Consider the following 24,253-nt stretch of genomic DNA (forward strand, 5'->3'; position numbering starts at 1 on the left):
TTTCTTTTTTTTTTTTTTTGAGACGGAGTCTCGCTCTGTCGCCCAGGCTGGAGTGCAGTGGCGCGATCTCGGCTCACTGCAAGCTCCGCCTCCTGGGTTCACGCCATTCTCCTGCCTCAGCCTCCCGAGTAGCTGGGACTACAGGCACCCACAACCGCGCCCGGCTAATTTTTTGTATTTTTTTTTTAGTAGAGACGGGGTTTCACCGTGGTCTCGATCTCCTGACCTTGTGATCCGCCCGCCTCGGCCTCCCAAAGTGCTGGGATTACAGGCGTGAGCCACCGCGCCCGGCCTACTCTTGTTTCTTTACTCAACCTCATGATCGAAGGTTGGTTTGCGTTACTCTTTGTAGATTTCGTCTGTGCCTTTGCATGTCCTCATAGTATCCCATGGTGGAATTGAACCGCACTTGTTTCTTTTGTTTCAGATGTATATTTGGGCTTTATGGCTGGTGTCTAATATGAGCACCAGTCCTGTCCATGTTGTTGTGAATGGAACTTCACCATACGAACACATTTTCCTCTAGGTTCTGTACTTTATGTTCATAGCTGTGCGTCTCTTTTTAGTTACGTACTTCTGATATTCTCCCCAAATTGAAGTAATTTGCAGTCCTACCATGGATGTACTGGATTTCTAAGTCAGCCCTACTACCTATGACTTTGATGTTGTCATTTTCGTCATGCGAAATGAATACCTCAACATTGATCCCTATCTTCAGGAATGATCGGCAGATAGTCCAGAAAGCATAGGCTGTAGATTTTCTTCCAGAATGTCCTGGGATCATCAGATCTGTCCCTGAGGCTCCATGTCTCTGAATGGTGTATTGTCCTCTCTGCTGTTCACCTGCTGGCTGCATCTTGGGGGCTTCTCTGGTTGTGCTGAACCTCAAATAACAGAATCCCGAGGACCACCAGGATCAAGCCAGCCATGCCCATGCGGATGAGATTCTCCACTGTGTAATCCTGTGGGTGTGAGGCTGGGGATGGTAGAAGAAGAGATCTCAGAGGTCAAGGCAGATCAACATTACCCGGCACCCCTGGATACCCAGCCAGGGCACCCCCCATCTCCCGTTGACAGACCCTGACCCTCTGTGCCAGTCCCATAACTGAGAGCATCTCCTCACTCACCAGTCTTGGGGTCTGACTTGTTTTGTGATGGGCTGAGGGTCTTAGCTCCTCCTGAGAATGAAAACAGAGGGAGAGAGCCCTGAGCCAGCCTCTCCCCTGGGCTCTGCGTTCTTACTCTTCCAGGCCTCATGACGTGGCTTTCACGGAGTTTCTCAATAAACCCTCCCTCTCCTGGAGCTGGGTTCCCTCCAGTCTCCTCATGGAACTAGTTCAGTTTTCCCGTGTTCTATGAATTTAAACATTGCTCCTGAGTCATCTTGGGGAGAGTTTTCCTACAGCCTGACAGTCATGATCTGCAAGGAAAGTGGTCCCCAGTACAGAGGTCACTGAGCCCTGTGTGCCGTCTGTGCAGCCTGGGACACAGGAGCATATAAGCCGATTGCCCCCGGGATGAGAGTTTCACAGATCCATCAGTGGAGGACCCAGGTTGCATGGATGAAGGGTTGGTCCTCAGAGGCTCCTGAATTTCAGGAGCACAAAGTAGTGAAAGTCTGGGGCTGCCTCCTTTTCACTCCAGCTCAGCCACTACCCCTGGGGTTTCACCTTCCATTTAATCTTTAGGTAGCTAATTATTCATATAGGCAGCAACAGGTAGAATGTGATACACAGAAAAACATAAACACAAATAGAAATCTATTTTATATATATGGTGTACCCTAAAAACTCTCTCTGCTTTCTGAACAAACATCTGAAACCACAATAGTGGAAAGTTACCAGTCACAGGGATAGTTTTAGATGTATGGGTAGAGATCTATATTTATGTGTGAGTATATATTATCTGAATACATATACAGATAACTAGGTTTTAATGTCACATAAGATGTCGGTGTGACACACGTGTATGTGCAGAGACGGTGAAAGAGAGAGGGAATTAAGCTGCACGGTGTAGGTTGATTACTTGATGTAGATGAGAAGCAGGCAGGTCTGGGCTGACCTGTGTCATCAGTGAAGGTCACACTTGGAGGTGACACTGAAGCTGATTCCTCACTAGGAAAAAGAGCCAGGAAGGAGGCGCGTGGAGACCCAGACAGGGAGCATCAGAGGCTCCAGAAAGCAGGTCCCAGCAAGGTCTCAGCCTGTTCTTCAGAGAGGAATGACCGCTTGTCTGTGGGGTGGAGGGGAAGGCAGAGCAGCAGGGGAGCTGAGCTTCGGGGCTTTGGTGGATTGAGACTAGGCCAGGATGAACTGCCCAGGAAAGGGCGGCCCCAGCATGTCTCTGTCTCTCCCTCCCTCTGAGATCTGGAGAGTGCTGTCGGGTTTCAGGGAGTAGTGCCAGTCACTTGACTTTTTCTTAAAAGATAAGCCCTACCCCCTCCATAGCAAACGTCCAGAACAAGGGAAGTCCACATTTCTACCTGACATTTACCAAACCTCAGGGAGTGCGTAAGATCAGGGCTGTTACAAAACTGGGTGAGAATGAAAAACAGGCGATGCTGCAAATCTTCTTTCGCCAGGTTGCACACAAAGGCCAGTATGAGATTAAAAACCCAAATAAAAATGTGGTCAGTGGAGCAGAAGAGGAGCCGTGCACAGTCCCTGAGCTGCTGCAGGAGCAGGTGCGGGTCCCTGTGACGCTCAGGTGTGCGCTGAGTGCCGGGGAGCTGCCAGAGACAAGGTGAGGGTCAGGTGGCACCTGAATTCTTCTCCCTCCAGGAGGGCATCTGCTGGGGGTTGGGACCCAGAGCTCTGATTCTGAGGTGGAGACATGAGGAGGGGAGCGGGTGGGGCCTCCGTCTTCCACCTTCAGTCTAATCTCATCTCCTCCAAGGTTCACCCCTGTGTCCTCCCAGCCCTCCCTGCTCTTTACCCTACTGGGACTTCAGGGGTGGGAGCCAGGGGTAGGAGGTCCCCGTCTATTTCCACCCTCCCATGGGCTGGATTCTCCCCCTTCACTCCCCTGTTTTCTAGTGTCCCAGAGCTCTCCTGGGTGCAGAGCCTGAGCTGAGCCTTTGAGTTCAGAGAAGACAGGGTCAGGGCCCTCACCTGAGACCATGAGCTCCAGGAGGTCACTCGCCTGACCCTGAGGGGTTGAGGGGCTGGTCCTCAGGACCTCTGGGGTCAAGACAGGGAGGTGAGGGCTGGGGCTGCCTTGCTCCCCACATGAACCCAGCTGCTTTTCCCCTAGGCTGGGCCCCAACACCTCCCTCTGCCTTGAACCCCCCACGCCTCACCAGCCCAGCCTGAGTCCCTGGGACACAAGCCTGTCCTTGAGGGGAGGGGAATGGGATCCTTCGGGAGACTCAGACTGCCCTGGGGGAGGCCGCGCTCCCCAAGAGGCCTCAGTGACTCACCAGGGGTGGAGCGTGGCCCTGTGGGTGGGGGATTGGAGCCTCCAGAGGGTCCTGGAAGGAGCACAGGGGGCAGGTGAGGGACTGGGGCTGTCCATGGAGTGCACCCTTCCACTCCCACTCTCCTCATCCACCCAGTGGATCCCCGGGAACCATTCCTCTGCCCACCGTACCTTCTGCATGCCAGGCAAGGAGAACGGGTGGCCATGCCTAGGAGAAGCCCTGTTGGCCTCCTCCCCTCTGAGGGCTGCGTCCCCTCTGGCTAAACCTCCCTCACTCCATCCCAGCTGAGATCTCCGGGGGCCTGGGCCTGAGCTGAGCCTTTGAGCTCAGAGGGGACAGGATTAGGGTCCTCACCTGAGACCACGAGCTCCAGGGGGTCACTGGGGACAGACAGCAGGTAGGGGTTGGAGCTGAGTGAGCTGTAGCACCTGTAGGTCCCCGCGTGGGCTGAGGTCACAGGACCCATGGGGAATTCAGCCTGGTACTGCTGAGCTTGGTGCTCTGATCTCAGATGCAGCGGGGGATGGGCTGCCCCCTCCCTGGTCAGAAGGAAAGTGTGGAACTGCCCCCATGACTGACACAGCAGGGTCACGTTCTCTCCTGAGGCCACCGTGGGGCCCGGATGCACCGAGAGGGAGACCACATCATAGAACTGTCCTGGAGAGAAGAAGGATGGGTGAGGGGCTCCCAGCTTGCTCTGAGCTGAGACCTCCACAGGCCTCTCTCTGGGACCCTCAGTCTGTCTGTCTCTGTTTTCTCTGAGTCTCCCCCTCCCCACCCATCCCCTGTCTCTGTCTGTCTCTCCCTCCCTTAGGACTCCACCCCTCATCCCGGCCATCACCACCTGGGCTCCCCCGGCAGGGTCTGTGCAGAGCCTGGGTCCCTGACTGAACCCGCTGGGCTCCTCACCTGCTATCAGGATGTCCAGGGGGTCACTGGGGGCCGACCATTCGGAGGAGAGGTTGTGTGCACCGTAGCATCTGTACTGGCCCCCGTGGGAGCCCCTCACAGGGCTCAGGGTGAAGATGGCCTGGGAGAGCCCAGCCTGGGGCTGCTGACCAGGGCACTGGAGGAAGTCACGTTCCCCCTCCTTGTACAGAGCAAATCTGTCGTAGCCGACATCAGAGCCACACTGCAGGGTCAGGGTCTCTCCAGGGACCATGATGGAGCTCTGCAGGGTCAGGAGGGAGGGCTTCCTAGACAGGCCTGGAGGGAAAGAGGAGCCGGGACTCAGAGAGCTGGTTCCTCCCCGCTCCTTCCTTCTCCCGTCCGGGCCCTGCAGGTCTCACTGTCTCTCACTCTGAGTCTCTGACCCCAGGGTCTCCTTCTCACCAGGGGCTGTCTTGGAGTCATTTCCGAGGAGTGGGGTCTCCCTAGCCCTGGCCCCTGTGCCTGATCCTTCCTCCTCTCCCTGAGAGCCGGGACCTCACAGCAAACACACCGGTGCCTTCCGGAGTCCTCCCCTTCCAGGTGAGGGTGGCCGAGGCCGCCTCCTCCCATGTCAGAGCCTCCCCATGGGGTCTCCCTCACGCCTGCAGCCCGTCCGTCCACACATCACTCTGGGTCCTTTCCAGAGTCAGTCACCAGCCAGACTCCCCAAGCCTGTCAGCTGCCCCGAAAGTGGATTAGAGAAGGCCGTGGTCCCTCACCTGAGGCCAGAATCTCCAGGGGGTCACTGGGGTGGGACCACACCTGGGGGGTGTTCCTATAATAGTAATAGCATCTGAACGTCCACCTGTGGCTGGGGGTCACGGGGCCCACAGGGAACAGGGCCTGGTACCACCCACTGTGAAGCTGCTGTGAGTCCAGGGTCCGGGGGAGCCTGTGTTCTCCTTCCTCAATCAGAACAAAATGCTGATATCCCTGCTGTGAGCCACATCGGAGGGTCACGTTCCCTCCTGAGGCCACCACAGGGCTGGGCGGGGCTGAGAGCGTGGGTTTGCTGTAGGCTCCTAGGAGAGAAGGAGGCACCGTGTTTAATGGGCTCCCACCTCCCACATCATCCCCAGGGCTGGGCTGTGAGAGGGATACGCCCCTGAGAGCCGACCCCCTTCCTGAGGGCAGAGCCTGGGGCTGGGACCCCTGAGTGTCCTCTCACCTGTCACCACCAGCTCCAGGGGGTCGCTGAGCTCTGACCGGCCTGCATGGCTGAGATAGTAACAGCGAAATCTCCCTGCATGGCGCTCTGTCATGAATGGGGTGGAGAATCTGGCCTTGTTCCTGGGCTCCAGTGGTTTCTGTGTGTCCCAGGGCTCTGTGCTTCCCTCTTTATCCAGACGGTACTCCTGGGCCTCCAGGGTCCCCCGACACCAGATGGTCACGGGGCTCCCCCAGATGATCACAGAGCCAGGCTCAGCCCAGAGGGTGGGTTTGGGGAGGGTCCCTAGAAGGAAATCAGAGGCTGGATTCCAAGACATCCCCACACTCAGATCCCAGCTCCCAGCCCCAGGACCCCCCGTCATCGCCATCAGTCACCCAGAACTGCAGTCTCTTCCCCCAGCTGCCCATGGGTGGCCCCTGTCCTTAGTGAGGAGGAGGGACCTGGGACAGCTGGGGACACACTCACCTGCCTGCACGTGGGTCCTGGTGTCCAGACTCAGCCCTGGAAGAGAGTTCCCTGTGAGGGATTTGCCCCTGAAGCCTGAGCAGACCCTCCTCACCCTGGTGCCTCCCGAGCTTTTGAGGTCTCCTGATGGACCAGGGCTTGTGTGTGGGGTGGGGTCCCTTCAAGACTCGGATCTCCCCCTCCCCATCTTGAAATCTCACCGAGGCAGAGCAGGGCTGTGAGGGCGGGGGTCATGGCGTCTCCTCCCAGTGGCCCGGGCTCTGCAGATGGATGAACCCTCGGTGCTGGCAGGACAGAGACACATACAGGGTGTGGCCGCTCGGAGGCTGGGTCCTTCTTGTCATGGGATTGTCTCATCCTCAGCCCACAGGAAGGGGAACCGCCCTCCCCCGGAGCCTGGCTCTCATTTCCCCAGGGCTGAGGTGGGGGCGGGCACCAGGCTCTCTGCAGACATTTCAGAGAGAAATGGGGTCTCCTTGTCCCTGGGCCACCGTCTGCCTGATTTATCTTTATCTCGCTGAGGGCCGGGACACAGCAGCAAATAGACCCGGTGCCTTCCTCAGTCAGCCCCTTTCAGGCGAGGGTGACCGTGGGCTCCTCTTCCCTCTCAGAGCCTCCCCATGGGGTCTCCCTCCCTCCTTCAGCGCGTCCATCAGCTCAGCGTCGCGGGGTCCTTACCATGGCAGTCGTCTCTCCAGCCCTGGAGATGCTTCAGGGAAGATGCAGGTCCATGCTGCAGGCAGACCCAGGTCAGCAGAGACGCACCTGACACCGGGCTGTGCAGCCCAGGCTGAGCTGCGTGTGGCAGTGAGCACAGAGGAGAAATGCAGGGTCTACCGTGGTGGCTCACGCCTGGAATCCCAGCACTTCAGAAGGCTGAGACGGGAGGATGGCTTGAGGCCAGGAGCTTCAGATTACCCTCGGCCAAATAGCAAGACCTTGTCTGTAAAAAAAAAAAAAAAAAAAAAAAAAAAGCAAAAAAATTAGCCAGGCATGGCAGCTCACACCTCTAGTCCCAGCTACTCAGGAGGCTGAGGTGGGTGATGGCTTGAGGCCAGGAACTTCAGACAGTCCTGGGCAACATACTGCGACCCTATCTCTACAGAAAATAAAAAAGTGAGTTGGGCATGGAGGCTCATGCCTGTGGTCCCAGCTACTCAGGAGGCTGAGGTGGGAGGATCACTTGGGTCTGGGAGGCAGAGGCTGCAGGGAGCTGTGATCACCCCTCGGCAATCCAGTCTGGGCGACAGAGCAAGATCCTGTCTGAAAAGGAGAAATGCAGGGAATATAGAGAATAAAACATATATATATATATAAAAAAATACATCCATATATAACATATATATACACACATATATATACTATATATTATATATACACACACACACACAGTCCTTGGAGTGTGTGTTTCCTTCTTACCAAACAGTCCCTCTCTTGTACTTTCCCTTTTTTCCTTGTTGCAGCATCACCCACACCCCCGGGAATGAGGCTCTGAGTCGGTCCTGCCTCCTCAGTGCCCCTTGCGTCCTTGGTCGTCCTTCGGCGCCTCCGTCCATGTTCAGGATTTTCAGAACAGTTTGTTAGGTCTGTAATCTGCTTCCGGGGGAGGGGAGCTGATTTTTATTTAATTCCTGATTATCATCCACGGTTTATGTGACCTTGGACATTAATGTCACTTCCGAGCCTGTTGTCATGAACCCCACTCATCACAGTGGCTGTGGGGTCAGTGGTGCCCAGGACATGGGAGGATCAGCCATGGTGGATTTCCAGACCAGTTCAGACCGGAGGGTGGGACGGGAGAGGATCCTGGTGTTGGGTTCCACAGTCGAGGAGGATGATTGACACCCCCAATCAAGAGCCGACATCGGCTCCAAATACCAAGAAATGCTCCTAGTGATATGTCTGAAATACACAGATCACCACAGCCACAGGCACAGAAAGAGAAAGAAAGTTCCTCACTTTGAGATGCGTCCCCTGCAATGAACACAGTTCAAAGCTGAGTGGCCACGGGTGTCTGGGACCACCCAGGGTCATTAGGGAGGAGGAGGTTCCCACCTCTGTGTGGGACAGAAGAGGAACCCCGGGTCCTCCCAGGCAGGGAGGGGTCAGGGCTCTGGGTGGGGCTGGAAGCTGTGGCTCCCCCTCCCCTGTGTGTGTGGACAGGCGCTGGGGGGTCTCTGCTCACTCACTGGAGTCCACGCTCAGCTCTCAGCCCCTCCCCTGTGTGTGAGAAACAGATTCAATCCACGGTGCTCAGATATGGGCGTCTGCCCCACAGGTGAGTGTAAGGCTGGCGTTGGTCCCATCCCTGCCGGGCACAGTCTTGAGCTGAGGCTAAGTTTGGGAGAGTGGGGCAGGAGCAGTGGCAACGATCCCCTTCATCAGGCTGATGCCTGGACAGCCCTGGGAGAAACCCTTTATGAAAGGCCAGGTGCGTGGGAGGAGAGCCGCCCCACAGGAATGACAACCATATGAGGAAAGTTGTCGAAATGCATTTAGTAGATATTGTGAAGCTGAAAAACTATATTAAATTAACACCATTAAAAAGGAATTTATGTCTGGGCGTGGTAGCTCATGCCTGTAATCCCAGCACTTTGGGAGGCAGATGCGGGCAGATCACTCGAGGCTAGGAGTTCGAGACCAGCCTGGTTAACATGGTGAAACCCCAACTCTAATAAAAATACAAAAAATTATGTAGTTGTGGTGGTGAGTGCCTGTAATCCCAGCTATTCAGGAGGCTGAGGCAGGAGAATCTCTTGAACCTGGGAGGTGGAGGCTGCAGTGTGCTGAGATCACGCCAAAGCACTTCAGCTGGGACAAGAGTGAAACTGTCGGCCGGGCACGGTGCTCATACCGTGCTCACACCTGTAATCCCAGCACTTTGGGAGGTTGAGGCGGGTGGATCACAAGGTCAGGAGATAGAGACCATCCTGGCTAACACAGTGAAACCCCGTCTCTACTAAAAATACAAAAATTAGCGGGCGTCGTGGCGGGTGCCTGTAGTCCCAGCTACTCGGGAGACTGAGGCAGGAGAATGGTGTGAACCCGGGAGGCAGAGCTTACAGTGAGCCGAGATTGCACCACTGCACTCTAGCCTGGGCGACAGAGCGAGACTCCGAGACTCGTCTCAAAAAGAAAAAAAGCGAAACTATGTCTCAAAAAAAAAAAAAAAGCGAAACTGTGTCTCAAAAAAAAAAAAAAAACCAAAGTAATTTACTAGCCGTATATATCTACTATGCAAACATAACAAAATCAAAAACATAATTTAATCCAGGACAAGACAGCTGAAATAGTAAATATATACATTAGGATAAAATGTTCATTAAATTTTCCATACTGTATCATGGAAAGAACAGAAATTGAACAATAGAAAAGATTAATATATACAGGAAGTTGAATGAGAAGAAAGAACGTGTCTGTCAAGGTTTCAGAATGAAAGAAGGAAGAGGGATGTTAGTTCACGATATGCATGAAGAGCTAATGGTTGAAATTTTTATAGAACTGAAGAGAAAACATCAGTTGATAACTAAATTTAATATGTCCATCATGGTAAAGTGAAAAACATGAGGCATCAATTTAAAATAATCCTAAAACTACCAGAGAAAATGTAAATGACCCTTGAATGAATGACAAGCTCATCGGGACTGGAGTTCGAAAAAGCAAACAGCAGCCCCAGAAGAGACAGGAGAAACAACCACAAGGGCTTAATTGTGAGGACAGAGTTCTGTGCTGGGCCTAGTTATTACTATTATAAGTATTATTTATTATTTATTATTAGTTTTTGAGATGGAATTTCACTCTTGTTGTCCAGGCTGGAGTGCAATGGCGCGATCTTGGCTCACTGCAACCTGGCCTCGTTATTATTAAAGGACTAAGTTTCAGAGTCAGCTGTGGATAAATCCTAAAACACAAGGAGACTCGGGACATTTGTGAGTCGTCAGGTCAGGTGGTGGTCTTATGAGGAATAAGAAGGGCGTTTTCAGTGTCCTTTTATCAGGTACCACAATAATAACAGAGAAAGAGAGAGATTGAGACAGACAGAGAGACACGGAGAGACAGAGAAAGAGAGAGAGATATTGAGACAGAGAGAGGGAGAGGGAGAGGGAGACAGAGAGAGAGAGAGAGAGAGAGAGAGAGAGAGAGAGAGAGAGAGAGAGAGAGACAGAGCCAGGCATCGCTGGAGCTGCAAGGCTGCAGATATGTTTGCATCTGGGCTCTTTCTGAAAGCCATACTAATGATGTAAATCAGGGAGTGGAATAATGAACCCCAAATGCAGAAGATGAGATGCTACTGTGAATAAAATAAATCAACAGTACATTCGAAAAACTAGTAAGCATAGATCTATCTGTAATCTGTGTATATACAAGTATATACATTTCTACTAAGAATCTGAAAGAGCAAGGAAATGGATTCGCGTCTCTGGAGCCTCCAGAAAGGAATGCAGCCACGTCATGGCCTTGATTTTGTCCTAAAAGACCTGTTCAGAATTCTGATATTCAGAACTGTGAGATAATGAGTTTGTGTTGCTGAAGCTGCTCAATATGTAGTAATTTGTTATGGCAGCAATAGCAAACCAATACTAACACAAACAGCCTCTGAAAAGAAAAACAGTTGATATTTCATACTTTTAAATCAACAATCTGTGAAGAAGAGAAAGTTATACACTTTCACTCAGCCAACCACATGTCCTTAAACTTTACAATTTACAAAGCATCAATTGAGACACAATGGAGGATTTGAAGAAATACTGATCAGACTTTGATAGATTAAGTGAACAAAATCTTTGTGAAAGTTGAATGGCACAAATGTTCAATCTGATGCTTATATATGATGTTTCAATTGTTTATGTATTATGTAAGTTTGTATAGAAACATTTCTGGAATATACATATAACAACAAAGTGGGAAAGTGTATTTCTTTATATATTTCTTTTTGAAACAAGGTCTCTCTCTGTTGCTCCATCTGAAATACAATGGCACTATCCCAGCTCACTGCAGCCTCAACCTCCCCAGGCCTAGGTGGATCTCCCACAACCATCTCCTGAGTAGCTGGGACTACAGGATCATGCCACCTTGCCCAGCTAAATTTTTTTAATATGTATTTTTTGTAGAGACGTGGTTTCGCTCTGTTGCCCCGGCTGGTCTCAAACTCCTGGGCTCACGGGATCTGGCCATCTTGGCCTTCCAAAGTGTTGGGATTACTGGTGTGAGCCACCGTGTGAGGCCAGGAATACTTACTTATGAAAACATATTGATCAAAAGTATCTATCTTTTTGTTTTTTTTGAAACGAAGTCTTGCTCTGTCGCCAGGCTGGAGCACAGTGGCGCGATCTCGGCTCACTGCAATCTCTGCCTTCTGGGTTCAAGCGATTCTCCTGCCTCAGCCTCCTGAGTAGCTAGGATTACAGGCGCATGCCACCACATCCAGATAATTTTCTTGTATTTTTAGTAGAGACAGGGTTTCACCATGTTGGCCCGGATGGTCTCGATCTCCCGACTTCATGATCCGCCCACCTTAGCTTCCCAAAGTGATGGGATTACAGGTGTGAGCCACTGTGCCCGGCCATATCTATCATTTTTAGACAACAAAGTAAGCATCCAAACTGTTACTACAGGTAACGTTTCCTGATTAGAAGTTCCATTAAATTAGCAGCCAACAATAAGAAGACATTTGGAGAAAAAGCAATACTTTGGAAACAAATAGCATTCTAAATATTGATGGGTTTTGGCTGGGTGTGGTGGCTCATGCCTGTAATCCCAGCACTTTGGGAGGCTGAGGCAGGTGGATCATTTGAGGTCAGGACTTTGAGACCAGCCTGGCCAACATGGTGAAACTCTGTCTCTACTGAAAATGCAAAAATTATTTGAGTATGGTGGCACACACCTGTATTTTCAATGACTCGGGAGGCTGAGACAGGAGATTCACTTGAACCCGGGAAGTGGAAGTTGCAGTGAGCTGAGATCATGCCACTGCACTCTAGCCTAGGCAAGAAAGACTCCACTGCAAAAACAAAAACAAAAACAAATATTCATGGGTTATAGAATCACACAACATTAAACTGATAGAACATTAACAAAAAAAGTCAATGAAATTATAACATATGAACATCTGCAGGATGTAAAGTAAGAGAGTGAGAGAGAGAGAGAGAGAGAGCGCACAACAATTACCAAACCAAGTTGGAAAGAAGCACCACTACCAGTCCTACAGACATAAAAGGACTAGTGAACCAAAACTAGAAATCTATGCTAAGATGTTCTACAACTTACATTTAATAGAAAATATCTTGAAGTATACAAACTACCAAAATTTACTCAAGAACAAATATATAGTGTAACATTTCCTATTTTTATTAAAGAAATTCAACTGGCTGGGTGCAGTGGCTCACACCTTTAATTCTAGCACTTTGGGAGGCTGAGGCGGGCAGATCACCTGAGGTCAGGAATTCAAGACCAGTCTGGCTAACATGGTGAAATCCCACCTCTACTAAAAATACAAAAATTACCCAGGTGAAGTGGCACATGCCTGTAATCCCAGCTACTCAAGAGGGTGAGGCAAAAGAACCATTTGAACCCGGGAGGTGGAGGCTGCAGTGAGCCGAGATCACATCACTGAATTCTAGCCTAGGTGACAGAGGGAGACTCCATCAAAAACAGAAAAAAAAAAAAAAAAAAGAAATTCAACCTACACTCAGAAATCTTTCCATAGGGAAATCTGGCCTGAATGGGTACACTGTTGATTTCTACCAAATATTTGAGAAAGTAATAATAACATGGAAAATCTAGAGGAAATGAACAAATTCCCAGACACAACACAACCTACCATGATTGAACCGGGAAGAAATCTGAAGAGACCAATAACAAGTAATGAGATGGAAGCTGTAATGAAAAGTCTCCCAGTAAAGAAAAGCCTGGGACCTGATGGCTTCACTGCTGAATTCTACAAAACATTTATAGAATAAATAAAATCAATGCTACTCAAACCATTCTGAATAATAGAGGAGGGAATACTTCCGAACTCATTCTACAAGGCCATATCACCCTAATACTAAAAGTACACAAAGGCACATCAAAACAAGAAAACTACAGGCAAGATCTCTGATGAATATTGATGCAAAAATCCTCAACAAAATACTAGCAAACCAAATTCAACAATATATGAGAAACATCATTCAACATGATCAGGTGGGATTTAATCCCTGGGATGCAAGGATCGTTCAACACACGCAAATCAATTAATGTAATACATCATAACAACAGAATGAAGGATAAAAGCCATATGATCCTTTCAATTGATGCTGAAAAGGCACTTAGTAAATTTCAACATCCCTTACAATAAAAACCCTTAAAAAACTGGGGATAGTTGAAACATACCTCAACATAATAAAAGCCATATATGACAGACCCACAGCTAGTATTTTGCAGAATGGGGAAAAACTGAAAGCCTTTCTTCTTAGATCTGGAACGTGACAAAGATGCCCACTGTCACCACTGTTACTCAACATAGCACCGGAAGTCCTAGCTAGAGCAATCAGACAAGAGAAAGACATAAGGGGCATTCAAATTGGGAAAGAAGAAATCAAATTATCATTGTTTGCAGATGATATGATCTTATCTTTGGAAATATCTAAAGACTTCACAAGAAAACTATTAGAACTGATAAACAAATTCAGTCAGGTTGCAGGATACAAAATCAAAATTTAGAAATCAGAAGCATTGCTAGCCAAGCACAGTGGCTCACGCCTGTAATCCCAGCACTTTGGGAGGCTAAGGCAGGTGGATCACGAGGTCAGGAGTTCAAGACCAGCCTGGCCAAGATGGTGAAACCCCATCTCTACTAAAAATATAAAAATCAGCCAGGCACAGTGGTGGGCGCCTGTAATCCCAGCTACTTGGGAGGCTGAGGCAGGAGAATCACTTGAACACAGGGGGCAGAGGTTGCAGTGAGCCAAGATCGTGCCACTGCACTCCAGCCTGGGCAACAGAGCGAGACTCCATCAAAAAAAAAAAAAAAAAAAAAAGAAATCAGAAGTATTTCTATATATCAACAGTTAACAACCTGAAAAAGAATAAAAGCTCATCTCATTTACAATATCCAGACGTAAAATTAAGTACCTAGGAAATGACTTAACCAAAGAAGTAAAAGATCACTATAATGAAAACTATAAAACACTGATGAAAGAAATTGAAGAGGACACCACAAAATGGAAAAATATTCCATGTTCATGGATTGGAAGAACCAATATTGTTAGAATGTCCATAGTACCCAAAGCAATCTACAGATTAAATGCAATGCATATCAAATGCCAATGACAGGCCGGGCGCGGTGGCTCAAGCCTGTAATCCCAGCACTTTGGGAGGCCGAGATGGGTGGATCACAAGGTCATGAGATCGAGACCATCCTGGCTAACCCGGTGAAACCCCATCTCTACTATAAAATACAAAAAACTAGCCGGGCGAGGTGGCGGGCGCCTGTAGTCCCAGCTACTCGGGAGGCTGAGGCAGGAGAATGGCGTGAACCCGGGAGGCGGAGCTTGTAGTGAGCTGAGATCCGGCCACTGCACTCCAGCCTGGGCGACAGAGCGAGACTCCGTCTCAAAAAAAAAAAAAAAAAAAAAAAATGCCAATGACATTCTTCCCACAAATAGAAAAAAATATCCTAAAATGTATGAATCACAAAAGACCCAGAATAATCAAAGCTATCCTAAGCAAAAATAATAAAACTGGAGGCACAACATTACCTGATTTCAAATTATACTACAGAGCTATAGTAACCAAAACAGCATGGTAGTGGCATAAAAGCAGACACATATGTCAATGGAATGGAACACAGACCCCAGACACAAATCCATACACCAACAGTGTATGGATTTCAACAAAGGTGCCAAGAGTATACACTGGCAAAAGACAGTCTCTTCAATAAATGGTGCTGGGAAAACTCGATATTCATACTCAGAAAAAGGAAACCAGACACCCATCTTTTGCCACATACAAAAATCAAATCAAAGTAGATTAAAAACTTAAATCTAAGACCTCAAATTGTGAAATGACTACAAGAAAACTGGGGGAAATCTCCGGGATGTTGGTCTGGGAAAAATTTTTTGAGCAATACCCCAGAAGTACAGGCAACCAAAGCAAAAACGGACAAATGGGGTCAAATCAAGTTAAGAAGCTGCAGAGCAAAGATACAATTAACAAACATTCCCACGGAATGGAAGAAAATATTTGCAAACCCCCATCTGACAAGGAATCCCTAATAACTAGAATAAATAAGGAGCTCAAAAGACTCTATACGAAGAAATCTAATATTTCAATCAAAAAATGGGCAAATATTTGAATAACCATTTCTCAAAAGAAACAGATGGCAAACAGGCATATGAAAAGGTGCTCAATATCACTTAGAGAAACGCAAATCAAAACTACAATGATACTATCTCATTCCAGTTAAAATGACTTATATCCAAAAGACAGGCAATAACAAATACTGGCGAGAATGTGGAAAACAGGGAACCCTTGTATACTGTTGGTGGGAATCTAGATTAATACAACCAGTATGGAGAAGTTTGGAGGTTCCTCAAAAAACTCAAGCTAGAGGTACCGTATGATCCAGTAATCCCACTGATGGGCATATACTCAAAAGAAAGAAAATCAGTCTATCAAAGAGATATCTGCACTCCTATGTTGCCCAAGCTGGAGTGCAGTGGCGCGATTTTAGCTCACTGCAACCTTCGCCTCCCGGGTTCAAGTGATTCTTCTGCGTCAGCCTCCTGGGTAGCTAGGATTACAGGCGCCTGCCACCACGCCTGGCTAATTTTTGTATTTTTAGTAGAGATGAGGTTTTGCCACGTTGACCATGCCAATCTCCAACTCCTGGCCTCAAGTGATCCCCCCGCCTCAGCCTCCCAAACTGCTGGGATTTCAGGCATGGGCCACTGTGCCCGGCCAATATATTTACTTCTATTTACTATGCTAGGAGTTCTAATAGAAGAGAACAGAAACATATTTCAATGTGTAACGACCCCTAATGATTCAGCTTTGATGGTAAATATAAATCCATCACCACATGGCAGTCTTACCTGCGCGTCTTGTCTCATCCTTGTCTTATTAGGATGCGAGTGATACTGGATTCAGATCCTGTCCTCTTCCAGCATGACTGTATCTTTATTTACCTAATCACATCTCTAAGGACCCTGTTTCTGCATGAGTTCACACTTACAGGTAAGGGGGTTAAGGTGCCAACACGTCCTTTTGGGGTTACAATGCAACCCACGACACCCATCATGGTTGTGTCCACTGCGGAGCCTCCGTCAGTGCCCAGTGAGTGATCTACGCTGCCCATAATTCTCCCTACCGGCTCTTCTACTGTGATAAAGAAAATAAAAAGAAAAGGGTACAGTTGGCCGGGGGCGGTGGCGCACGCCTGTAATCTCAGCACTTCGGGAGGCCGAGGAGGGTGGATCACTTGAGACCGGCCTGGCCAACATGGTGAAACCTTCTCTCTCCTCAGAAACAACAACAACAACAACAACAACAAATTAGCCGGGCATCCTGACACACGCCTGTAATCCCAGCTACTCTGGAGGTCGAGGCAGGAGAATCACTTGAATCCGGGAAGCAGAGGTTGCAGTGAGCGGAAGAAAGAAAAGGGCAAAGGGGCTTGAGGGCGGGAGGCTGGGGGAGCTGCCCAGAGCGGGCGCCGCTGCCATGTTGGGTCTGAAGCGAGGGAGGAGGCGGCGTGCGGAGGCGGCGTGCGGGAGGCGGCGTGCGGGCGCCGCCGCCATGTTGGGTCTGAGGCGAAGGAGGAGCTGCGGGCGCCGCCGCCATGTTGGGTCTGAGGCGAAGGAGGAGCTGGCGTGCTCAGCGGGCGTGAGGAACGGGCGGCAGCGGTGTGGGATCTGTCTCTGCGAGCGGGCAGGAGCAGCGGCGGCCCCGGCGCCATTGAGCGGGAGCACCCTTAACATCAGCAAGCATCAGCCTCAGTCCAAGGTGGAGATCCACTACGAGGGCATCCTCTACACCATGACACCGAACGGTCCCCCGCAGCCCTCGCCAAAGTTCGGTCCTTTGGTCCAGAAGACAGACCGCCAGATGGTCCAGTACCGCCACAAGATGGAGTCTTTGACTCCGTTGTATTCCGTGGGAGTGACATGAAAGACCTCTCACTGTTTGCGAGCCACCGAAACCACGGTGTTCTTTGCCTCAAGACCCAGCTATCGTGCAGTTCTCACTAGGCTCATCGACTTCTTCATTCCAGTCCGTGGGTTCTTACGGGCCTTTCGGCAGGATGCCCACATCCAGCCAGTTCAGTCCACGTTCCTTAGTGGGGCAGCAGTTTAGTGCTGTTGGTGTTGCTGGAAGCTCTTTGACCTCCTTTGGAATAGAAATATCAAACAGTGGTACCTTGCCCCAAAGTAGTGCGGTTGGTTCTGCCTTTACACAGGATACAAGATCTCTAAAAACACAATTTTATCTCAGGGTCGTTCAAGCGCTCAGTTCGACCCTTTGAGAAAAAGCCCAACCATGGAACGAGCAGTGCAGACCGCCTGGGCCTGCTTACCTGCTCCAGCACCTGTTGGGAGAAGGAGTCCTGTGTCAACCGGGCCTGTGCCATCCACCAGCCAAAAAGCAATAGAGAATCAGGAGCACAGGTGAGCTGAAGCACACAACGTCCCAAGGCCAGAAAATGAGCAACTCAGAAATGATAACAAGAGACAAGTAGCTCCAGATGCTCCTTCAGCGCCAAGAAGAGGGCGTGGGGGTCGTCGGGGTGGCAGGGGAAGATTTGGTATTCGGCGAGATGGGCCAATGAAACTTGAGAAAGACTTTGACTTTGAAAGTCCAAATGCACAATTCAACAAGGAAGAGATTGGCAGAGAGTTTCATAATAAATTAAAAGAAGATAAACTTGAGAAATGGGAGAAGCCTGGAAATGGTGAAGATAAAGGAGACTCAGGAGTTGATACCCAGAACAGTGACGGACATGCTGATGAAGAAGATCCACCTGAATGTAATTGCTATTATGACCAAACTAAATCCTTCTTTGATAATATTTCTTGTGATGACAATAGAGAACAGAGACCAACCTGGACTGAAGGAAGATTAAATGCTGAAACATTTGGAATCCCACTTTGTCCAAACCGTGGCCGTGGAGGATACAGAGGCAGAGGAGGTCTTGGTGTCTGTGGTGGCAGAGGGCGTGGTGGTGGCAGAGGTGGTACCTTGACCATGGTGGATTCAGAGCAGGTTCTGGGGACCGAGAGTTTGCAGATTTTGAATATAGGAAAAACACAGCTTTTGGCCCCTAAAAGGTCTGAATTGATGGTACTGCTTTCTGAAAGAAAGACAACAAAGCTCCTGCATAGTCTACAGACAAATCTCTGAAAATAGGTGAATGTCTAGCTCTTAGTGGTCCCAGAAATTGATTTCAGTCTTTGAGAAGAATGAAGAAGTGAATTCCCTGTACATTTGCCACCATCACTGGGTTTTTGTTTTTTGTTTTTTGTTTGTTTTTCCGTTTAATTTCAGAGATAAAATGCAGTCAGGTTTTGGGGGAGGAAGGCTTATCTTAAGACGTGAGAATCAACTATATTTGTAATAGCAGAAGGTTAAGTAATTTCTTCTGTAGAGTTAAACTAAAGCAGTAATTCAGTGGGACTTATAAGTATTGTTTCATCACCGAAACTTTTGTTTTGTTTTTTTTAAATCACTGAATTGTATGTGGTAATTGCAGGTTGTCTGCAGATAGGGCCGTGATACTGTGTTCTGAGCTAAGGAGGGTGTCTGTGTGTATCTTTCTTCTCCTTTCTTTTGGGGATCTTGTCATGGGAAGTAACTTATTTCGTCAATTATTAGGGTGCTGGATGGTAGAGAATTTTGTCAGTCAACTATGTACACACGGTAAATACTGTTTCTTAGGCAAACGTAACTTTTTTATATAGTTGTAAAATTCCTTTATATTCCATTGCCAAAGAAACATTAAAAACTTTGTAAAGCTGTATAAAAAGCAACTATTTTTTTTTAAAAATAAACATTTTAAAGTTAGCAAAAAAAAAAAAAAAAAAAAAGAAGAAAAGGGAAAGGGCAAAGTGATCACTTTTGGCATAGGGTAACCCTTATTTTCTTCCCTGGTGGTAATTTTCCACCAGGCAGATAATCTAACTCCAAATCACCTAAAAGTGCAGGCCCAGAATGTGCTTATCTCCCCAGTGGGTCACCTGGAAGGGTGAGGATGGGGGCTATTGATGACACGCTCCGTTCCTTTCCCAGCCCACGTGTTCTACCTCTGAAAAGACATAGCATTTTCATTTGCAGAGCCCATTATAGAAAAATAAATAAGAACAAAAATATTAGAAGAAAAAGACATAGCATCATTTAGTGTTCATTCACATGAATATGTATATTGTCTACAGCTATCTATATCTCTGTTTTATATCTATGTCTATTACACCATCAGAGAGCACCTAAAGTGCAGAGTCTCATGAACAAACCGTTTCTTGCATCTACTGTAAGAGGCCATTCTGATGCTCTGTCAGTCCCAGCAGCACCCAACCACTACATGGCATGCATCGTATCTCAGGTCATCCCCAGGATATCACGTGGCCCTGTTCTCATTGCCTCACTGATTTCATGTGAGTGTAGGTCCCTCGATCTGAGATTAAGTCATGAGATGCTCCATTTAACAGGTGGGAGACTCTGCTTCCTGGGGGAGAGCCGCAATGAGCTCAGAGGAACCCGTCTCAGTGCCAGGATCCATCCCGGTCAGGAGGATTTGCTGCCCCCTCCTGGTTGAATACACGTCATGTCGTCAAGCGGCCAGCAGATGACTCGCTGGTCCACTCAAAGGCGAACACTCTGTTGGTCACAGGTGAGACTGTCAGCGACAGTGGTGGCTACTTGGTCCTTGGTGAGAGGGAGTCGCTGGTGTTGGTTCCATGCATGTCCTTTTTTTCTTTGATTCCTTTTTTGACAATTTTTTTGGAGACGAAATTTCACTCTGTCGCCCAGGCTGGAGTGCAGTGGCGCGATCTTGGCTCCCTACAACCTCTGTCCCTGATTCTCCTACGTCAGCCTCCTGAGTAGCTGGGATTACAGGCACCTTCCACCACACCTGGCTAATTTTTGTATTTTCAGTAGGGACGGGATTTCGCCCATATTGGCCAGGCTGGTCTTGAACTCCGGACCTCAGGTACTCCGCCCACCTTGGCCTCCCAAAGTGCTGGGATTACAGGCGTGAGTCACTGCGCCTGGCAGCATGTCCTTTTTTTATTGCTCCATGGCTGTGACACTCATGGGCCCTCCAGCATGCACTGGGACTGCTGAAACAGAGCCGGCTGAAGCTCACTGCATTAACCAAGTCATCAGCGGATCCTTAGGTCCCCTAACCCCAGCTGTGGGTGCTCCTGCTTGCTTCTCAGGAGAGGCTCCTGGTCAAGAGCAGACGTTTCTCCTGTCCTCCTCCAGCCTCAGTCTCCGGCAGTTTCTGTGTGCCTGGGCCTTGAGGGTGGGCCTGTCTCCATGTTTCTGTCCCCGCTCCTCATGGCAGCTGCATTCTACTGGGTAGATTTGTTTGGTGGGGAGGGGTTTTCTGTCCCTATTCCAAATGTGCATATCTCTAATGATATTTGTCTAGGATCACGGTCCAGGATTGTTCTCTACACTCCTCCTATGGTAGAGGGATTTTATGATCCACTTTCTTCCAGCCACAATGAGTCATTACCTGGGATCTGAGGTGGGCAGAATTATCTGAGCCTTTTCCAATGGCTTATGTCTTTTCCTCCATGTGAGAGAAGCACCTGTGTGGGAAATGAGATTTCAGGCCATGCACAGTGGAAGCTCTTTTTGTCTGATCACCAATGTGGGGTCTCCATCTTGCTCCCAGTCAGTCTTGTGAATGCTCAGTTGAGACCCATGGGAAAGAACTTGCGGGTGAGTGCACAGTGCCCCTCTATCTTAGGTCCCCAGGTGTGTCTCGATCTCTAGGGAAGCAGAAAACATTGACTCCCCGCATTCACTGTTAGCTGAAGTCCCCCCTCAGTGTGTACAGCAGCCTCCCACCCTTATGAGTTCTGTCTCCGTGGAACCAGTCATGATGCTCCCCCCTCCTTGGCATTCAGGTTACTCAGCTGCTCCTAGAGCTCAGGTGTCTGATGGTCTCAGGAGAAGCTTCCACGATGGAGCTGAACTGAGTTTTCCTCTCTGTTAGGGCTGTGGCGAAACTCTCCAGCTTCCCAAACCCTGGGCAGAGACCTGGATATAGATTAAGTATTTGTTTATTTACTTATGGGATAGAATTCACACCATTTTAAGGTGAGAAATCAGTGTTTTTTGGCGCAATCACCACCTCTATTTAATTCCAGATCATTTCCATGACCCGAGAAAGCCCCCGAGTCGTCATCCAAATTGTCCTCATCCCTCAGCTTAAGAATCAGGAACACACCTTCTGTTTCTATGGATTTGCATACTCTGGATATTTCATATAAATGGAATCATATAAAGTGTGTCTTGTTTTGTGTCATTTTTCACAATAGGTAAATAGAGAAAACAACCCCAGTGTTTAGCAATTGGTGGATGCATAATCAAAATGTGAACTATCAAGGCGGGCTCCCGCCTGTAATCCCAGCACTTTGGGAGGCTGAGGCAGGTGAATTGCAAGACAAAACACGTCCCTTCCGCCTATGAGCCTGTAAAACTAAAAGCAAGTTAGTTACTTTCTAGATACAATAGGGGTACGGGTATTGGGTAAATACAGCTGTTCCAAATGGAAGAATTTGGCCAAAACAAAGGCCAAACAAAAACAGGGTATGTGGTAGCCCCAAATCTAGCAGGACAGTCCAATCTTAAAGGTCCAAAATGATCTCCTTTGACTCCATGTCTCACATCTGGGTCATGCTGCTGCAGGAGGTGGGTTCCCATGGTCTTGGGCATCCAGGATCCCTAAAATCCCCATGTCTCCATCTGACTGTCCCTTAGACATGGCTCTATGATTTAGTGTTTTGCAGGGCATGCTCCTCCCGTAACAAGTGCAGTGGGTCACTCAGGACTGAGCACTCACAGGCAGAGCCATCGACAGAGAGCTGCAGCATCTTCAGGTCCCATCACCAGCCCCAAGACCCAGAGGGAAGCTGGCCTGAATGCCCCACTGTGTCTCTGCACCCCAGTGAGCCAGTGTCCAGGGGCCTCCCCTTCCTGGTTAGAAGGCACAGGTCAAATGAGCTTCCAGAGTTGCAGAACAAGGTCACGTTCTCTCCAAGCTTACTCACTGGGGGCACAGCTGGGCTGAGAGGGAAGGTTTCTTGTCGACATCTGGAGAGAAAAGAGTTTTTGACTGCAGAGCACAAGACATGCTTACACTGTGCACAGGGCGGGAACAAAGTATTTTTTTTCTTTGTACTGAGGAGTACTCTGCATGTCTGCTGGCATCTATCTTCATCTCTGTTTTATCTGTAGGATCCTGACTGATTGTGTGTGTGTGTGTGTGTGTGTGTGTGTGTGTGTGTTGTGTGTCTGCCTGGCTGGCTGCCAGTCATAGGCTTTGTTTTCCTTGACTGGCTTTCTTTCTGCCCGTGTCTCTGTGCCTTACTGAGGAAGAAGTGTGTGAAGAAGTATGTGAAGTTTGTTCATCGTGTGTGAAGAAGATGCTTATGTGTCCCTAGCAGCCGTATAAGATTTGGGCTTCTTCTGGAACATGAAACTGTTGACTTTGAGTTCCTCAGAAAACAGTGCTGGCCTTGCACTTCCTATCCTGAAACTCCAATTCTTATTTCCTACCCTCATGCATGGAAAAGTGCTAGAATCTCCATAGGATCTGCAAGACCTCTATAGAATCTCCAGGGGACCTCCACAGGACCTCCACAGAATCTCAATAGGGCCTCCATGGGACCTCCATAGGATTTTAATAGGACCTCCATAGGTTCTCCATAGGACCCCCACAGGACCTCCATAGAATCTCCATGGGACCTCCACAGGACCTCCATAGAATCTCCATAAGACCTCCATGGAACCTCCATAGGTTCTCCATAGGATCTCCACAGGACCTCCACAGAATCTCAATAGGACCTCCATGTGACCTCCATAGGATCTCCATAGGACTTTCATAGGACCTCCATAGTTTCTCCATAGGACCTCCACAGGACCTCCATAGAATCTCAGTAGGACCTCCACGGGACCTCCATAGGATCTCCATAAGACATCCACAGGACCTCCATAGGTTCTCCACAGGGCCTCCATAGGACCTCCACAGGACCTCCATGGGATCTTCATAGGATATCCATAGGTTCTTCATAAGATCTCCATAGAGTTGTTGTCACATGATCTGCCACTGCAGGGACCAACCAGCATCCCCTACACCCTGAAATGCTGGAAAGGACCGCTTGGTGATAGTGGTTATGGATTTCCTACAGGAGGATGTGTGAAACCACGTTCCTGGGCAACTCTGCAGAGTTCCAATCTCAATTCAAATCCTCCAGGGGCCAGGCTGGAGTGGGTGTCTGGTGTGTCGCTGTGCCTCATTGCACAGAATGGGGGCTTCTGCAGTGTTAATGGGAAACCTTCCCAGAGATAGAGGCAGGGATTGGAGTTATGCTGCCACAATCCATGAAATATTAACTGAGGAAACTGGCTAAGCTTGGACTGTAGTGTTGGACAGGAGACAATGATAAGAAGCGCTCTGGGATAGAATGGTGTGGATTTGTTCATCGTGTGTGAAGAGGAAGATGCTGAGGAAATGAAAGCTCTTCCATTCTGTGACTTGGTTGACAAGAGGAACCAACAGGGCCATCACAGGAGCAATAACCCCATCGGGGAAGGAGACGGAAGGAGGTGTGTTTAAGACACTTAACTGAGTCAGAGAGAGAAGCAGAACCTTCCAGTACCTGGAAAGTGTGGTTTGTTTCTCCCAAACTTCCTCTTTCTGACTTCTTTATTTCTCTACGTGGCAGCACCTTCTCTTCATTTCTCCATCAAAACCTCCGAGCTGTTTAGAGTTCCTCATATATTCTGATGATCAAACCCTTGTTAGAGGAATAGGTAACGAATGTTTCTCCCTGCTTCTGTAGGTCATGACACTGTTGGTTGTTTCCTGAGCTCTGCAGAAGCTTTTTAGTTTGATAAACCCATTTGTCTATTTTTGCTTTTGTTTCCTATGCTTTTAAGGTTTTATTGATAGAATGTTTGCTTGAAGCGTTTCCTCTGTGTTTTCTTCTATAGTTTCATAGTTTCAGGTCTTACTTCAGGTTTCATTCCATCTGGAGTAGATTTTGTATGTCGTGAGAGAT

At 48.7% G+C, this 24,253-nt stretch overlaps 1 protein-coding gene, 1 long non-coding RNA gene and 1 pseudogene across 3 annotated transcripts in view; 2 read left to right on the forward strand and 1 right to left on the reverse strand.

Annotated features, from left to right (window-relative positions):
- Positions 1-295: 295 nt before the first annotated feature.
- LOC123570365 (leukocyte immunoglobulin-like receptor subfamily A member 6) overlaps positions 296-24,253 on the reverse strand; it is a 32,643-nt gene continuing 8,685 nt past the window's right edge. The window contains exons 1-8 of one of the 2 annotated variants that reach the window (XM_065535966.1): positions 6,185-6,286; positions 5,985-6,020; positions 5,517-5,801; positions 5,068-5,370; positions 4,328-4,624; positions 3,773-4,075; positions 1,128-1,178; positions 296-976 (exon numbers count right to left, since the gene is read on the reverse strand). In XM_065535966.1, the coding sequence (XP_065392038.1) occupies positions 840-976; positions 1,128-1,178; positions 3,773-4,075; positions 4,328-4,624; positions 5,068-5,370; positions 5,517-5,801; positions 5,985-6,020; positions 6,185-6,218 (1,446 nt within the window). In that variant the 5' untranslated portion in view covers positions 6,219-6,286 and the 3' untranslated portion in view covers positions 296-839. Of the gene's footprint in view, positions 977-1,127; positions 1,179-3,772; positions 4,076-4,327; positions 4,625-5,067; positions 5,371-5,516; positions 5,802-5,984; positions 6,021-6,184; positions 6,287-24,253 lie in introns of those variants that run through there. The other variant, XM_065535963.1, reaches the window with a different exon arrangement.
- On the forward strand, positions 16,566-18,403 carry LOC141409143 (protein LSM14 homolog A pseudogene; annotated as a pseudogene).
- On the forward strand, positions 20,781-21,475 carry LOC135968395 (uncharacterized). Its single transcript, XR_012427993.1, has 2 exons — positions 20,781-20,906; positions 21,338-21,475. It is a non-coding gene; the product is annotated as an uncharacterized lncRNA (long non-coding RNA).

This window comes from Macaca fascicularis, chromosome 19 (assembly GCF_037993035.2).
Source record: "Macaca fascicularis isolate 582-1 chromosome 19, T2T-MFA8v1.1".
Lineage (NCBI taxonomy): Eukaryota > Metazoa > Chordata > Mammalia > Primates > Cercopithecidae > Macaca > Macaca fascicularis.